General features: G+C 40.4%; 1 protein-coding gene and 1 pseudogene across 6 annotated transcripts in view; both read right to left on the bottom strand.

Annotated features, from left to right (window-relative positions):
* Positions 1 to 5871: 5871 nt before the first annotated feature.
* Positions 5872 to 9696, bottom strand: LOC134470501 (2-iminobutanoate/2-iminopropanoate deaminase-like; annotated as a pseudogene).
* A 2697-nt stretch (positions 9697 to 12393) lies between these two features.
* Sidt1 (SID1 transmembrane family member 1) overlaps positions 12394 to 18892 on the bottom strand; it is a 97929-nt gene continuing 91430 nt past the window's right edge. For all 6 annotated transcript variants that reach the window (XM_063224990.1, XM_063224987.1, XM_023564884.2 and 3 more), the window contains 4 exons: positions 16864 to 16969; positions 16665 to 16775; positions 15406 to 15519; positions 12394 to 13981 (listed from right to left, as the gene is read on the bottom strand). In XM_063224990.1, the coding sequence (XP_063081060.1) occupies positions 13919 to 13981; positions 15406 to 15519; positions 16665 to 16775; positions 16864 to 16969 (394 nt within the window). In that variant the 3' untranslated portion in view covers positions 12394 to 13918. The remainder of the gene's footprint in view (positions 13982 to 15405; positions 15520 to 16664; positions 16776 to 16863; positions 16970 to 18892) is intronic.

Genomic DNA, 18892 nt, shown 5'->3' with positions numbered 1-18892 from the left:
ATAATCATTGAATTTATGACAAGAGGTACCAGATTTGGGGAATAAAAGATGGTCTTTCAGTAAATTGTGCTGGAGTAACTAACTGGGTATGGAGAGGCTCTAAGATCTCTACCTCATACCATACACAAAAATTATTTTGAGTTGGATTATAAACCTAATTATGAAAGATAAAACACTAAAACTCCTTTAAAAAAAGTATTTCCTTTTTTTGGGGGGGGGTACCAGGGACCAAACTCATGACCTTGAGTTTACCAAACAGCCACTTGAGTGAGCTAAATCTCCAGCAACCCTCCACCCCACAAAAAAGTATTTCTTAATACGATCTCAGAATCTCTGGGCTTTGCTAACACCTTTTTAGAGAGTCTGTGCTGTGAAATGTATTTTTCTGACAGTATCGTGATGTAACACGCATATGTACTGTGTTGACACTTGCACTGATGGTGCAAAAGGAATAGTGCATAAAACTCCTGGTACTTAAGCACAGATCTAAGCAGTGGTGCCAATACTGTACTGTACTAGTAGTCGTTGATTGTTCATAATCATAATTTCATAGTGGAAAATAAAAAGCCAGTTCACATTAGAATGTTCACTTAATAAAACAATAGAGTTCATTACTTTTATTAAATCTTGACTATGGAGTGTATTTACCTTTAATATTCTTTATTAAATTTTATTTTTTGCTAGTACATGTTTGAGGTATATGATTGCATTCATCATGGGGAGTTGATGTACATCACACATTTTAGTTCCCTTCCCTATGTCTCCTCCATCTCTTTACCTCCTTTCCATATGCACAGGATGTGTCTCTCTGTTTCGTATTACCTTTAATTTTGCTCTTACACTTTAGGTTTCTCCTATAAGAGAAACTATGTGATATTTATGCATTGTGTGTCTAATTTCTTCCACTTAACATCATGATCTCAAAGTGCGTTCATTTTCTTACCAGTGATTCAAATTTATGCTTTATGGCAAAGTGGTCCTCTGTCGCATACAAGTACCACATTTTCTGATAGACGTGTAGGCTAATTCCAAGATTCATCTATTAGGAGTTGTGCTGCTATATACTTGAGTATGCATGTATCATTGTCTTATGTCTTTAACTGTTCTGGAAAGATACATAGAAGGGGAATAACTGGCTTGAATGGAATTTCTGTCTTTGGATTTTTGAAGGAATCTTCATACTGATTTTCATAGTGCTTATACTAATTTATATTCTCACCAACAATGTAGAAGTGTTCCTTTTTCCCCTGCAACCTCACCAGCATTTGTTATTTGATTTCTTGATAATGGCCATCTTTGTGGGGTTCTTTTTATTTTATTTTTTTTAAAGACAGAGTTTTTACTGTGTGCTTCAGGTTGGCTTGAACTCTCAGTAATCCTGAGTGCGCAGGTTACTATACCTATCTTTTTATGAAGTAAGATGGGTCCTTAGTATCATTTTACTTTACATTTCCCTAATGGTTAATGGCCTGCTATGTTGAACTCTCCCCCCCACCCCACCCCACCATGTATTAGCCATTTGTATTTCTGAGAAGTGTCTGTTTGAGGATGGGGTCTAATTTTTTTGTGTTCTTTATTTATTCCAGATATTAGTCCTATCTGAGAAATAGCTAACAAACATTGTTTCCCATTCTGTAGGTTGTTTCTTCGCACTGTTTGTTGTTTCTTTGGCTGTGCTAACTTTATAAGATGTTGATTCTTAGTTTTATTTCTTGTATAATTGAAATTCTTTTCAGAAAGTGTATGCGTATGTCTTCCAAGAGTTTTTCCTATTTTATCTTCCACCAGGTTAAGCATTTCTGTCTTGATTATGGCTATTTAGGATTCTGTATTTCATAGTTACCTGCTTTCTTCTGATTTTTCACTAATTCTAATTAACCTTTTATTAGTCTCCTTTGCATCGTCTAGCATCCATATTCTCTTGTTGTTCTTAGGATATCTCTAAGTACGTGGTCAGCTGCATCCATCCTGTCTTCTAGTTCTAACACTGTCCTCACGTTGGTCAGGCTTTCAAAAGAACTTTATAGCTTCTGGACTTCTGTGGTTCCTTTCTTAGATTCTAATTATTTTCTAAGGCAGTCATTCTAAGGCATTTCTAAGGCAGTTTTTTGTATTGTTCTGGGTAGCTAAAACTAGCTTTTACTTAGTATCTTATGTAAACTCACTTATTTTGTTTATTAAGTCCACTGTCTATTTAGCTATATCATCTGTGAGCATGCTGAGTTCCTTATTGATCTGTTTTGTTGTTTTTTGGAGGCAGGATCTTGTTCTGTAATTCAGATGGACTTTTTTTTTTTTCAGGAAAACAGCATAAGGATTTTTATTTTGTTTTATTTTAAAAGAACAAAACAAAGCCAATCAAAACAAAATGGTGAAACAGGACTTCAAAACAAGATAATAAATCAACAGTGGCTACCATAATGCCTCTTGTTATTTTCAAAATAGCTGTCCCTACCATCAGACATAGGAAAATCAAACATAACAGAACAGAATAGAACTAATAAGAGCAAAACAATGCATGCAATGCAGGGCTTCAAAACAAAATAACAGTAAATTCAAAATAGCTACCATAATACATCTTGCTATCTTTGAAATAGACTTTGAACAAACTACGTAGCCCAGGCTAACCTTGAACTCTAAGCAATCCTATTAGCCTCTTGAGTGCTGAGATTACAGGTGTGCACTACTATGCCTGGCTGGGTTTTTTTCCTATCTTTTATCTTTATATAATTAAGCTGATTGGCCTTTGACTTCTTCCCCATAGATGCCCCATGGATCAGCTTTGATGGAGTCCGTGGAGTTTTTGGAGACATTCTATTTTTTTTTTTTTTTTTTTTTTTTTTTTTTTTTTTTTTTTTGAGACGGGATCTTGCTATGCAGTTCAGTTTGGGCTTGAATTCACAATGTAGCGCAACCTGGCCTCCTGCCTCAGCTTTCTGAATGGCTTCTAACTCATGGTGATCCTCCTGCTTCAAGCCTCCGGGTGCTGGGATTGCAGGTGTGCACCACCATGCCCAGCCTGGAGATATTTTGTTGCCTTATTTTCTCATGTTTCCTTTTTCCTGTCCTCAGTTCTCTGGTTAATGTTGATGACACAAAGACAAAGTAGATACTGGCCTACAACAAGAATCAGTTAATAACCAGAAAGTCATCAAAATTAAAAGAATCAAGAACAAAGTAGATGTTGGCATATCATAAGAACAAATAAAAGCTACTCTTAACAATACAAAAAAATCTACCGAATGCAACAACTATCCCACCATTAACAATAGAAACTAATACAACAATAATAGTATGTCAACTAAATAGATAAACATAATTAAAGCTTGATAGTAATACTGGTAAGGGATGGGGAAGGGGAATATGAGAGAAGTAAATTTTAAAAAGGAAGATGAAAAGGAAATGAGATTAAAGGATCATAATATTAAGGACTAAAAGAATAGAATTAGATAAAAGCAGAAGAGAACAAATAAAAAATAGGAAAGCAGCAAAACAAAAAAAGCCCCCCCCCATGAAGAAAATGAGAAATAAATACAATTTTTTTTCTTGTTTTTCAATGCGTGGTTTCTTTCCAGAGTCTGCAGTATTGAAATCCATGAGATACGAGAGTGGGAGGGTGAGTTACTACTAAGATTTATTGTTTCCACACTCATGTTTTTGTGTGTGAATGCTAACGTTTTCTCTGCCTTTAATGGTGGGCACGGTTGAACAGTGGTTTCTTTTCTGAGTCTATTTTCACTGCAGCTGCTTTCCATTTCTGTGCTCCTTATGTGCCCTAAGCCCCATCTTTCTCTGCCAAGCTGTATGGCCCATGGGTTTGTAAAGTGCCTACCACCCTGCTCCAGAGGCCCTCCGTCTGTGCACCCAGGCTGAGGCAAGTTGAAGTCAAGGCATATCCCTGTTATGACTTATGAAAATAGAGCACAGAACTCTGTGCAAGACGTAGGCAGTGTGGTGGGATGGGGACAGAGGTCAAGCAGTCCACTTGACTTAGTGCCAGCACTCTCAGGCCCTTTCCCCTCTGAAAGGCACTCAAGACCAGCCAGGTTTCTCAAGTTGGAGGGCAAAACTTCTATGTCCTTGATCTGATTCATCAGGGAGTCTATATCTAACCTGAGCCCTCTCCACAACTGTGTCTTTGGCCCAGACACTGAGGTAGCATGATGCCATTAACCCTGAGAAGTAGTTGTTCTGTAGTTTAGTCTTACACAATGAATCCCTTCCCCAAATGGCTCCTGATTACTCTCAAGTATGGTAGATGCTATACTAGATTTGTTCTCGAGCTCTAGCTTGCTATGTGGAAGGAGTTACTTTCAGAGTAAAACTTTCATGTTTTTATTTTTTTCTTTCACTTTACAATATTCATGGGCTTTGCTTGGGGCTGGTGTTGCCAGTCTAGTCCTTTGTTTGTCCTTGGAGTGGCCAACCCTTTTCAAGCTTGTCTTATAAAATCAGAGACAGGCCTCTCTCAGTAGCTGGGCTAGTTTCATCAACTGATTTGTTATTTCCTGTGTGCACACTGTGTTTCCTCCAGGCAGGTCCCTCCCAGTTCCTGGAGATCTGCTTGTTTTGTTTTGTTTTTCTTCTTCACCAAGTTGTTGTTTTATACATGCCTTGGTTTTGGGTCCCAGAGAAGCTGTATTTTGTGGCCAATTTTATTCTGTCATTTTTAACCCTCCTCAATATTCTTTTTAAACATTAATATCTTGTATTTTGTGATCCCATGGAAAGCAAACACTAGGGCACAATTCAGTGCAGAAAATAGTGGGGTTTTTCCTCCCACGGAGCATTATTTTTAGATAAAGAAGGACAAAATCTGTGTTTATGCAGAATTAAGGCATTTGGCAGCATTCTTTCAATGATGAATGGAACAAAACCATTATACCTTCTATCACTATAAGCTTGAGAGGTTCCCAATAATGCTGCTCCGATGAGGTTAGTGATTATATTAATAAATAATATTAATTAATACTAAGAAGTGCCATTACAAAATCATACCTTGGTGAAAAGATCTATTCAAATGCAACGAGGATGAATGGTTTTCAGTGTAACAAAACATGGCAAGTTGATTGGTGTAGTTTTAAATCCACATTAAGTTTTGATACAGTATCAAAGAATAGCCAGTTACCTGTAAAAGCGACTAAAATGCTTTTCTCTGTTGAACCATACATTTCTGTGAGACTAGATTTTCTTTTCTTTCTTTTTTTTTTTTTTTTTTGCTAATATGATAAATATTGCTAGATAAATCCCCACAAACAAAAACTTTGGAGTCTTCAATTTTTAAGAATAAAAATTAAAAGACTGAAAAATTTAAAAAGTAGTATTCTAGAATAAATCACAGGAAATGTCTGTTTACAATCATAATAAAAAAATATATAACTTGGACATCACCATGTCACACCACTGTCAAAAATATATAAACAAGAAAAAGTTTTATAGGCTGATTTTTTTTTCTGTGTTGGTGATTAAACCTAGGGCTTTCTGTAATCTCAGCAGGAACTCTATGCTGAACTACACCCCAGCACCATAAACTAGTTTTAAAAATGATTCCATCACACAATTAGCCAAGAAGTCTATATAGAGATGCTTAACATCATTATTCATCAAATAAATACAAAGAGAAATGCAGTGAGATGCCAGGGCATTCTTACCTAGAGTGGCTAAAACGAAAGAACTTATAAATGCTAAGCATTGACAAAGATGTGGAATAACTACAACACTCATAAGGGGCTGACTGCTCAAACTAATTAGGGAAACTGTTAGCACTATTCTTTACTAATAAAGACATACCTGCCTCATAATCTAGTAATTTCATAGGGCAGTGGGAAAAAGTTCACCAAAAGACATATAAAAATGTTTTTGAAAATTTTCTTTACAATTTCAAAAACCTAGAAACAAATGTCCATCAGTGAGTAAGAAAAATGTTATATATTCACAAAACAAACTTATGGATACATGCAGGCAGACTGTACAGACATTATGTTGAGTGAAGAACCAGGCAAAAAGGAATTTATTCTGCATGATCGCATTTATTCAACTTCAAGAGCAGGCCAAAAGTCTGTGGCAAGAAAAATCAGAATAGCAGTTATCTCTGGACAAGACTGACTCAGAATGGGGATGAGGGCTCTGGAAATGTATCTCTAATGCTGGTTGTTTCATTGGTGTGCGTGTGTGTGTGTACCAAAAGTCACCTGTTTTCACTTAGAATGAATATACATATTGTACATTACTGAATATATTTTATACCTAAACAAAAAAGATTAAAGAAAACACTATGGAAGTTGAACAGACACCGGTTCTTTCTCTCTCTTTCATCTTTATGCTATTTTATTTTCATTAGAAAAATATATAAAATTTTGGTCTACTTTTTTTCTTTATCCCTACATTCAAGTTTGAATAATTTGATTTTACTTAAATAAAAGCATTATCATATATGCTTTTTTCTAGCAGAACTAAATATTTCACATCTGTAAGTGAGTGGGATTTAATTGAATTAGATGTGCTCTTCGTTATTTCTTAGGAAAAACAGCTCATCTTTCTACAAGCTGTTTCCCTTTTTGAGTAGCTATGTAATGAGTGCCTCTTCTCTCAGTCTGCAGTATTAGTGTACATAAGTGTGACAGTATCAGCAACTGGACTTACCATCTAATCTTTAATACATGCCAAATCACCCTACTATATATTTCCATGATAACCTTGTGTATTTTAACTTTCCAAAATCGATTGTAAAACTTCAAAGTGTTAATGTGATGATAATTCCAGAGTAAATAGCACTGTGCACACTTCAGTTGTGCTGTTCTGTGAGTCGTTTGATAGCTGCTGTTTTGATGTCAACTTGGTCTCCTTTGGGCAAAGCAGAGACCTGGTAAGCAGCTCTAACAGGAAAATTACTCCTGAAATCATTAGTGAGGTCATACCCCGCTGCTTTCAGACTTCTGCCTGTATTTGAAAGAGCTTTTTTAGCTTCTTCTGCTGCCCCTCCTGAGCCAGCTGTTCATTTGAAGGGTCCATGCCTAGCTGCCCTGAAATGTAAATGGTCATGTTGACTAACACAGCTTGACTGTAGCGTCCACTGGCTTCAGGGCTTTTACAGTGCTGATCACCTTTCTAATCATGGACCACGTAACTTAATAAGCCTACTATGGCACAACCCTGCTTTCTCCTCCAGGAGAAAGCCCTGCACCAGCTGTTTCTGCCCCATGTTGGTTTTCTACCAATAAACTTTCTTTGAGTTAGCAAAATATAGCAGATATTTCCCTATTATTCTTATTTGTGCATGCGCATTGTGTATGTGTGTGTGTGTGTGTGTGTGTGTGTGTGTGTGTGTGTGTGTGTGTGTCTGGTGCTGGGGATCAAACCCAGGGCTTTGCTCCAACCCTACTGCCATCCTTTAGAAAAAGAGAACACTATGGTCTGGTTTTGTGTCTGACTCCATTACGGGGCTGTGACTTTGGGAAAATGGTGTAACTTCTTTGTGTCTTAGCTTATTGGATCTTCTCCCTGTTTATTATTATTGGTACCTATCCTGCCTACCTTACAGACCATTGTGAAGAACAAGTGACACTTTTATATTTGAGTGTGTTTTCATACAATTGCAAAGGGCTATTTCACATAAAGTAGCAATTAGTTTTTCTTGACCTTCCTCATGTCTGCCTCCCTTACCAAAGTCAGAAATAGAGACCTCCTCTAGGATATACTCAGCTGGTCAATGCAGAGACCTATTCGTGGTCCCCTCTCCTTTGTCTGAGAAATTGAGGACCTGATGCTAATCTGCTTCCTAGATAAATTAGTAAGTCAGCTGATTGGTTAACAATATCAGTGTGCCACTTCATCTTTCACACAATCAGATCAGCTACAGAATTTGGGGAAAATACGAAAATCTAGCTTTTAACTAAGTCTGTGCTGTGCAAATCTGATTGTTGGTGGTGTTTCTGTGTGTTGCTTAATCACATTCAGATCTGTGGTGTGGAAAGAAACTTAAGCCAACTCATAATGGCAGAGAACTTTCAGCTCCAGGGAGTTTTCTGGGAATTCATGATTTAATGAGGTTAGACCCATTTTTTTTTTTTTTGAGTAATTCTGTGGAATGAATGTGCAAATTTACCTTAAATATTCTTTAAAGAAAAAAGTATCCAATAGCTATCTTAGAATAAGAAATGAAAGTTGACTAGCATTCCTTATTCCAAACCAACTTGCGTTGCTTTTAACTGACCCATTTCTGGACAAATTTAAAAAACATTTAGTACCTTTCTCCTTGTATACCAAATGTAATTTCCTGGTTGAATGCAACTACTTCCTCTGCCTAAATATGGTTGAGATAAAACTATATTGTGGCTGGGGGCTGGAGGTTTAGCTTAGCGGCATAAGTGCCTGCCTTGCAAGCAGGCAGTCGTGAGTTCAATCCCCGCTACCGATAAAAAAAAAAAAAAAAACAAAAAAACAAAACTATATTGTGGGAGGAGAGGGTTGAGTCCAGCCACCAAGAATAAAGATGGTCCAACAGCTGATGAGAGGTACAGAGTCTGCTTCACCTAGTGGCCAGCACAGACCAGTTTCAGAGGCAGCTTTGGAAGATGTGTATACTTTTCATGACTTTTTGAGTCTCTAAAGGTTTTTCAGAAATGAAGAAAACCCACTGCATTCCTTCACTCTCTCTCCATTTAAAATTTTGGTGTTTTGAACCAAGAAGCTCCCAGCGGTAACCTGCCATTCTGTGGAATGTGCATTTTAATTTAAAATGAAAAATTGAGTCTGTAGTCCTTTGCCAAGTGAAATCACTGAATTTCTAAAAATGAGTTTGGTTTTTAACAAGCTTAGAGACATACACAACCATGCTCACATGAATCCAGCTGTTCCAGTTTAGAGAATGAAAATGATCCAAAGCCGTGTTTGGTACGGTTGGCTCTCCCAAAGCACTGTAGGTTGTGTTGTTACTCAGGTTTACATAATTCTCTCATCTTCTGAGTTTTGGAAAAATCTTCTCTCTTGGTTAATATGTTGAACAGTTATATGATCCTAGACTATATGCTTTGCAAACATATAAAAAAAATACACGGATCAGCGTAGGATTTCCATTGCCATGGTCTGTCTTTCTCCTCTTTGGTTTTACGTGAGCTATTCTTGTCTGACTATAATCCAGCTTTCTCCACCATGCATTTCATCTCATGAGCAGTGCTTTCTCTGCTTTAGTCTTTCCATCTGGGAAAAAGGGAAAATAAGAATAATCCTGATTTTTAGGGGGGCTTTCAGGATTCGTTATGATAATCTATATGAAACTTTTAGCAGAATGCCTGATGGTGAATGCTCGCTGCTAGGATGATCAGTTTTGCCAGTTTTCATGTTGTTGGGCTTAGTGACAGGACTGAGGGCAGTAGCAGCCACTTGTAAGAGCTACTGAAAGTGCAGACTGGGAACCTCAGTCCCCTGCTTGTCCTCTAGTAGGGAGAGTATTTGCAATTTCTATGAGTGAACAGCTGTTTCTGTTTTCTCCATGATGGATTAAAATAATCTCCATTCCAATCTCTAATCTCCAATCCTAGTTATCTGCTGGGGTTAAAACTGGGATTTTCACTTTTTTAATGAAATATTTGGGGCTGGGGATTTAGCTCAGCAGCATAAGCACCTGCCTTGCAAGCAGGCAGTCGTGAGTTCGATCCCCGGTACTGATAAAAAGCAAAAAGACAAAATAAAAAAAAATCATAATGAAATATTTGAAATTGTCAGTTCAAAGCATCTCTGATTTTTTGATCCCTTTTTATCTAGAAAGACAATTATTCTCTTCCTGTCACCCTGACAGGCCAGGTTGTAAGAGTCCAATGGGACTCAGTTTACCTGTTCAAATCTGATACTATTACTGCCTGTAGTGGTTGTACTTGTCTCTGAAATCTCAGCTCAGTGGACTCCAACAATCTTCTTTTGCTTTTAGTCTACCTGAAAACAAACAAACAAACAAAAAAATCAAGCGCACTATAGCAAAGATCTGACCTTTATTCTTAGTCCCATGACCTTCCCTACCCCTTGTTACAGAGCTCACCATGGGATGATATCCCACATGCTCCTTCTGCATAATGAGCACTACTGCCTGACGAGTTCATGTGTGTTGAAGCCTAAGATTTAGTGCACACTGACTTTTGTTGACAGTGGTACCTTAGCAGTGAGGAGACAAGATAAGCAAGAGCTTGGCATGATTTCAGACAGAGCACATAGCATCTTTATTCATAGTGATTTCACCAGAAGACACTGAAGTCACAGTGGATCGTTGCAATCCTGAGTGACACCCACCAGACTTCTGGGACTTGTTTTGTCCCCTGACGCCTGAGGCTCTCCCATTCCACATGCTGGACCTCCAAAACATTTAGTGGTAAGGCGCTAGAGTGGGAGGACACTTGGTCATCGCCTTCCCTGGACTGAAGTGGGGCACAGCTCCATGAAAGGAGAAAATCTGGGTTTTCCCTCCTCTGTGATCCTGAGGCGCAGATAGCAGAGGCGATGTGATGTACACAGGCAGAGTTGCCACTGGTTCTCGTTTTGGCAGCATTTGTCCTTTGGCTGGAATTAAGGACCAGGGGCTGTGAAATGTAGTGATAAAGGGAATGGAAGCACCTGGGGGTAGGAGACTAACAATTCTGGGCAGTGTCTGAAGGCGAGATGGCCTCCCAACCCCCTCAGGACCTACTGGGACTGAGGACGGGAAACTCCAGGGACTTCAGGAGAGAGATAGGGGAGGAGAGGAAGCTCAGCATTGGTGAGGCCTTGGCCTTCTTCCTGGGGGCTCACTCGGTGAGAACTGAGGGTCTTCTCTGTGCTGGCACTGCTCCTGGCACCCTACACAGCCATGCCATCCTCATGAAGATATGCTAACTTGAGGGTCAGAGAGATTTAGCAACTTACCCAAGGTCACATAGCAACTAGGTAGTTACATTTGGACTAAAGTCTCCTCCTATGAAGAAGATGTATCTTTTATTTTTTGAAGACGTATCTTTGTCCCTTCCCTCTCCCCCAGGTTTTAGACAGGGACTATCTCCTAGTGTGAGAATCATTTGGGCGGACATTGATGTACTGAGATACAGTGCTTGGAGCTACAAAAGCAGCAGCTGCTATGGTTTGTTTTTCTCCCAAGGAGCTGGCTCAGGGATCACCTTCAGTAATGGAAACTGCTTTCCCCAGATAGACTCTGGGTTTCCACTGGCTTCTCTGGCTGCTAAAATAAAACTAGACTAATCCCTGAACCATCTCCCATAAACAGGTGGGGCTGCCTCTCCAGCCCCATTTGCCAGACGTGTGGAGAGGTCATTTTTCATGTGTGTCTGCCTTCCGGCAGCTGTGTCTCTGTCCTGCTCCAGCTGAGCTGCTCCTGTTACTCTCGGGCTCGCTCTGCCAAGGGGCCTCTGCACTGCCACTGCTTTGCTCAGTTACGTTTCTGCTGAACTTGGCTTTTAGGCTGAGCCTCGATTTTTCTTTTAAACAGCACAGTCCATGAGCACAGGTGAAAGTTAGCAGGGCATCGTCCTATGTATGTACAGATATCCTCTGAAAACTGGTTTCTTCCCTCTACTCTGGTACTCCTATGATCCCCCCAGAGACAGCTCAGTGGCTTCCTTAGATCCTCCAACCACAAAATCAGGGCTGGGAGAGAAGTAACAACATGCGGCACTTCGAACTAATGTTTATCAAAGCAGGCTTGGTCTGGGTTTAATCCTGCTGTGTAGAACAAAACTGACCACAACATGACAGGCATTGTCAGAACACAGAATGCAGGAGGTCCCTTTCTAGGGGCCTCCCTGGTTCCCATAGGTGTCTCCCCATTCATACCAATATTGTTCCCAAATGATTCAGAACAGGTAATGCATCTTAAAAGTATTCACTTCAGGCCACAGGAATATTCAAGTGGACTTTGCTATCCACATTTCCTTAGTGGATCCTTTTATTTTTTTGAAATAGGGTCTTGCTCTGTAATTCAGGCTGACCTTGAACTCACTATGTAACCCAGGCAATCCTCCTATCTCACAGCCTTCTGAGTGTTAGAAGTATAGGTGTGCCCTGCCAACCTGGTTAGTGGGTCCTTTTAGATTGGCAACCATGAATACCTTAAAAGAATTAGATCAAGTAAGTGAAAAACAGTTTTGAAAGTGCCTTTAGGTATTAGATTAACACAACCATTTAATTGATGGCCTTGGAAGCCAACAATTTTTATTTTATATTACTTTCTTTTGGTTTTGCTGTGTAGTCCAGACTGGCCCTGAACTCACTGTGTAGCCTACACTGAAACTGAACTCAAAGACATCCTCCTGTATGAAAGAGGGTTAGAGCACTGGGATTATAGGTGTACACTGTTATGCCCAGCAAGGAAGCCAACAGTTTTTGCGGAATAAAGAATAACAGAAGACTCATGTATAAACTTAGGGACATTTTAGAAAAAGCACACAAAATATTTCATAGCATCTTCATGTTTTTAAAGTCAGGAAAATCTTACCAAACAGTTTGACCAAACTTCCAAAGTATGTTTTTGAACATGATGCAAATACTTGAGACAAAATCTAATTTTTAAAGGAAGAATGCCTGATTCACTTCTCTAATGAGTGATCAGGGAAGCAGAAATGAGAAATGACTTCAGTTTCACAGGCAAATATATATGCATGCAAGCCTTTGAATGTCCGTTTGTTGATAACATCATTCTCCAGGCAGCGAAGAAGCTTGGTAAAAACGGGACTCTTTGGAGACAGAATTTCCAGGCAGTATGAGTCTGCAACTGGGGCACTGAGCTTTTCACCACCTTACCGGGGTTAGAAGGAGGGTCAGGCGCAAGAACACACAACACTAAACTACCTGTGCTCTTCGCAGCCAGAGAGGAAAACATGTTCGTCCTGAGGTACTTCAGAGAACTTCAGGGAGAAAATCTGGAATCCTTATCTACCTAAGTGACAGTAAAGGGCTCATTTGTAGAGGACCTTAGAGTGACTCCCTGGTGAGAGCTCACATTTCTCTGCGGGAGGTGATGTGGGCCCAGCACCGAGCCATGAGAACCTGGAGGCCAGGTAAGTGCTGTTCCTTTGCTGAATTCGCTCCAGGAACCTCAGGCCTGAAGGTGAGGCCTGTGTGCCGGATGCAGGTGTTTCTGGTCTCCCCCAGGTGTCATCCATTTCTCTTGTTTTTCTTGCTGCCCAAAGAATTCTCCCCATTTCCCCGCCCATCTTGGAGTTCAGCAGATCTATGACATAACAGAACCCTTCCAGGAAGGCAGAGGCAGAGAGGTGGGGTAACACACAGGTGAAATGACACTAAAAAAAGGCAAGCACCCAGGCCTTGGTCCCAGTGCTGGTTACCTGTTCAAAGGACTGTGTGACGACACCCAGTCCTTAGCCCTTCTAATGGGACCTGGGAGCATGCAGCATTCCTTCTGAGAAGGCTGTGGGCTGGGACTGCCTAGTGGGTGGGGCCTTGGGTCCACTTCGGCACCATACTCCGGAATTACGTCCTTCCAAGGCCCCGGAGAAAAGAGATGGACTTTGGACATCTAGAGCAGAGGGTGCAGCAGAAGTGCAAAGGTGGACTCTCCAAAGTCTTGGGGTGGCAAGTATAAGTGGCTGCCCTTTCTGGGCCTGATGGCTGGAGGGCAGAGGAGCCACTGGCTGACAACTGTCAGGTGAGGGTGGGCAAAAGCTGACCGTGCTGCAGCTTCGTCCATTTCTAACTTTCAGAGTGGCAAGCAGGAAGGCTCTCCCAGGCTTTGCCTGCATGCACAGCCCTGGCCTCCCTTCTGCCGCCTTTCTCGCAGGTCAGGCTCTCTCTGGCTCCTGTGAATGCAGGGCCGACACCCTAAAGGCGAGTGGAGCATGAGGCGGTGGGTCCCTCGCTGCAGTCACTGTATTTTTCACGAAACAGCACCAGGATGGACTGCTCTCCTTTTAACACTGGAGGCTCAGAAGACAGGGATCTGGTCCCTCCGGACCACATCCAGATCATCATCCAAAGTTAACAAAACCTGAAGAGAGAGCACAGAGACATGAAAGGAACGTACAGTGGCAGCCACATGAGATCCCCATTTCTCTGAGACTCCAACGGACTGAACACGACCTATCCCTTACCTGTTTTCATGTATTCTGCAGCTTTTTGCAGTGCTTTGCAATTAACAAGCAGTTCTAATGATACTGTTCATTTATTAACGAATTTAAATACTCATGAGCATTCATAATGAGCTCTTCTAGATACTGGAGAAATGGCTGGGATGAGAGACAAGCATCTCTCCCTCTTGAAGTGTACATTCAAGTGAAAGCTTTAGACATGAAACACATAAACGAATGACATGTAGAATGTCAGGTGTTCATATGTACTAATGGTAAAAACTCAGAAGGGAATATAGGAAATACAGTAAAAAGAAAAAAATAGAGCCAGGCTTTGTGGCACATGCCTGTAATCCCTGCACTCGGGAGGCTGAGGCAGGCAGATCGTTGGGAGTTTGAGACCAACCTGGGCTACAAAGAGAATCCAAGGCCACCCTCAATGGCGTAGGGAGACCCTGTCTCAAAAAGACAAAAAAAAGTGTGGTAGAGTAGCTTGAGGAGTCATAGTCATTGCTTAAAAGGTGATGTTTAGGTTAAGACCTACAGGAAATGAAGTTTTATTGCATGGAGTGTTTCTATATAACAAATGGACATTTCGCCTTCATTTCTAGTTGTCCAGGCCGTTACTTTCCCACATGGACCCCTATTCTCCACTTGGTTGTCGCTCTCCCTAGAAGGTGACAGGAACGCTTGCACAGATTGGATGGACCTTCCAAACTGGCCACTAGAGGGCAGCTCCGCTCCACTTGGAGGTGGGAGGCCCGCGCTCTTCAGAGGACGGTGCGGGAGCCCAGGAAACTAGCAGTGTACAGGAACCAGGACTTTTAACTTAGAAACGTTCCAAGCATGATGAAAGGATGCTGGGAACTGTCACCCTAGGTTGATAAAGGGTTTGGGCAAAACGTGCACGACAGGAGAGAACTGAACATTCAGTACTCGGTAGAAGGCAAGAGAAGCCAGCAGGCTGCCCCGGGATCTATAAAATGCTCATGAAACATCGAGGGAGACCGCAGGAGGGGAGGAAGGGAGTAACCCAGTGTTAGAGGAACCTGAACATCAGCGGTAGCTCCTGGGGGAAGTTCTGGGCATATGAGTTTAGTCCAAGTGTGCTGTGCAAGTGACAGATGCAGCTTTTGCCAGTGTGTCTAAAAACATGAAAAATAAAAAGGAAATGAAAATAAAGATCTCACTGAAGGATGAAATATAAAAAAGGAATACAAGATCTGTACATCAAATTATAATGAACTGGAGAGAGAAAAAGGAATATGAGAAGGCTATGGATTTGGAAGAGCAAACATGACATGTAAAGTAGAAAGAAAGCAACAAAAAGATCCGATGTGCTCACCAAAAACGAGAAAAACAGGGCGGTAGCGGAGAGGAAGTGCCAGACGTCATGATCGTCGAAGAAGTCCAGCAGCACACACTCGCGGTTCTTCTCCCTGGACTCGGCTGGGGTTCCCTGGAGGAAGGTAAGCGGGGCACAGGTGAGACTTTCACTGGCCTACTGTTTGGGTGTTTCACCTGCAGGAAACCATAAACATGCTTCTCAGGGGCTCAGAAAGTCAGCTTCCAGGAAGACGCAGCTCCACACACAAGCTTGTGCACAAGGTTCACAGCAGAGTCACTTCTAATAATAAAAAGTGAAGACAACCCAAATGTCCATCAGCATGTGAACAGGCAGATAAAATATACGTATCTCCACACTGTACAGTGTTCCTTAGGAGCCAGAAGACAGGAGTGCTGGACAGGTGGGCACATTTCACAGGGAACATTTCACTATATTCAAGCAGGCGGGCTGGGGATTTAGCCCAGCGGCATAAGCACCTGTCTGGCAAGCTCAAGGTTGTGAGTTTGATCCCTGGCACAAACTTAAATAAATAAATAAAAATAAATTAATTAAAGAAGCAGATGCAATGGACACATATTGTGTGATCCTGTTTATTTGAAAAGTACTGAATAGAAGAACCTATAGAGACAAAAGCAAGAAATGGTAGCTCACGCCTGTAATTTTAGAACTTAGGTGGCTGAGGCAGGAGAATTACAAGTTTCAGTCCTGCCTGGGAAACTTAGCAACTTAGTGAGATCCTGTCTCAAAAGGAGGCAAGAAAAAAAAAAAAAAAAGATGGAGGTTTATCTCAGTGCAAAAGCACTGAGGTCAGTCCTCATCAAGGGGAAAACTTATGATTTGAAAGATGGAGATCACTCATCAAGGTTTTTGCACATATCATGCGTCTACTTGGAACAGAGTCACAATGCAACATATAGTGAAGATCAAATTTGCAGTGTCTGTAGTGCTTTCAAATTTGTGAAATGTTGACCATGTGCCAATTTTAGGCATTCATGTGTGGATACTAAAAACAATCCTTTTTGGCAAAAGCTTTCAATTTAAAGAATGTTAAAAAAAAAAAGATAAAATGCAACATGCAGGGGCCAGGGATATAGCTCAGTGGCATAAGCATCTGCCTAGCAAGTGCAATGTCCTGAGTTCAATTCCGGGTACTCCCCACATCCCCAAAAAGCAACACGTACAGTAGGATAGGGAGTGGAAAGACCAAAAGACAAAATGAAGACAGAACTGTATGGAAAACAGAATGGTCCCCTTACCTCCCAGCTGCTGAGATTCTGGAAGAAAAAATACAGGGCGGCGGCCCACAGCACTGCAGTGGCCGTGATGCAGAAGAGGGGCACGAGGAGGACCTTCTCAGAACTGCGCAGCTGCGGGGAGACACAGAGGCCAGGGGTTAGGAACCACCCCTGCCGCCAGCTGGGGAGCTGGGTACCGCAGCTCCCGTGACCTGCTTACCTTCATGATGATGTAGAAGGCCAGATACAGCAGCAGGTTGCAGATGAAGATGCCCAGCATGTAGGATGCAAAGTCCCTGGGCCGGTAGATCAAGCCAAAGAGGGCACTGAGGACACAGGGGAGAGATATTGGCAGCAAAGAGGGTGCAGTGGTAACACTGTCTGCTTTTTTTTAACTACTTCACCTCTATTTTATTTTTTTGGAAGAGCGGTTTACTTAAAAACTACTTTAACACGCATTCATGTGTTACTTAAGGACGGGTAATGTTCTAAGAAATTCACACTAGACAGTTGTGTGTGAATAATGAAGCGCACTAAGGTGACCACTGTCACGAGGCAATAACGTCTTCCAGGACTGGAATTGAACGCATGGTCCTCCACTGACTGAAATGTCATTATGTGGTGCATGACTATAAAGCTAATTTTTACTGTGTTACATCTTTAAAACATTAACTTCTAATAGTGATGCAATGTTCCCATAAGTAGATGTACTGTAAGTGATCTTCTTCTCTCTTTGATAGAAATGCAGACATTTTCCAGTACCTTTTAGGATTTTTCATGATTATAAACAACACTGTAATGAATAAATGAAGCTGTCAGACATACTATTTCCTCTAACAATTAGTTTCTTAGAATACATTACCAGAGCAGAATTATCTCAATAATTGGTTTGACACATATTAAAAAAACTTTGATAACTATCCAGTTTTTTAATTTTATCTTAAAGAGATTAAAAGAAAACACAAAATCAAAACAATATAGGATTTCAAAACAAGATGATAGCAAATTAACAATGATAACTACCTTATATATTGTTATCTTCAAAATAGTTGCTGTACATGTCTAGTTTTAAAATAATACTAAGTCTATTTTGGTTGAGGTTTAGCTTTATTTTTTTTCAAATTTTTATTCATTTATAACATTGTAATTCTTTATCTCTTTATTTGAAATTGTTTTTATTTTATTTTTTATTTAAAGAAAGAAAATTTAAAAAATAGAAAAAGGTAGAATAATAGAATTCAAAAAAATTAACATCATAAAATTGATACATTGCATATTGTCTTCTTAAAAATAGTCATTAAAGTTACAAAATCAAAGCATAAAAAGTGGCCAGACACTCAAGTATTGATAGTGCAAACCCTTCTGTTCAGTGATCTGACAGAAATTTAGTAATATGGGCATCTATCTCACATACTATGCATATCGCTATATCCTATGGAGCACTTTCCTTCCCTTTCAATTTTACAATATCTATTTTATGGACCCCATTACTTGTCAGATTTTATTAATTTTTACACTAGAGAGACAATGTGATATTTACTAATGTGAGTCTTCTTTATTTCACTAAAGATATTCTCAAGGTGCCTCCATTTACTAAGGCCTGAAGATCGTCCTTTTTATAGCTTAATAGTATTCATTGTATAAAAATATTTTTATCCACTCTGTGGTTGATGGGTATTTTGATTATTTCCAAGATTTAGGTATCACAAATTGTGCTGCTGTGAACATGGGTGAACATATATCACTGTGACAGGACCTTTTCAGTTTTTCTGGGAAAATACCCAGGAGGATAATAGCTGGATTGGATGGAACCTCCAATCCTAGTTTTTTGAGGAATCTCCATACTGATTTCCACAATGGTTGCACCAGTCTTCACTCCCACCAACAGTGGCGAAGTATTCCTCCTCCTGCCCCCGCATCCTTGCCAACATTTATTATCAGTTGTTTTCTTGATGGCAGCCATTCTGTCTGGAGTGAGAGGAAATCTCAATGCTGTTTTAATTTGCATTGCTCAAATGACCAGTGATGGTGAACATTTCTTCATGTATTTATTTGCCATTTGTATATCTTCATCTGAGAACTGTGTGTTCATCTCCAATGCTCATTTCTGGAGAGGGTCTTTGAATTTGGGGGGCTTGATGTTTTTCAGTTCTTTGTATGTTCTGGATATAAGTCCTTTGTCTTGAGGGATTGTTGGCTAAAATTCTTTCTCATTCTGTGGGTTTTCTTTTCACTTTGTTGGTGATTTC

This window comes from Cavia porcellus, unplaced genomic scaffold, assembly GCF_034190915.1.
Source record: "Cavia porcellus strain 051 isolate PalLab524CR breed Dunkin Hartley unplaced genomic scaffold, mCavPor4.1 scaffold_15, whole genome shotgun sequence".
Lineage (NCBI taxonomy): Eukaryota > Metazoa > Chordata > Mammalia > Rodentia > Caviidae > Cavia > Cavia porcellus.
This window is presented reverse-complemented; position numbering and strand designations above follow the sequence as displayed.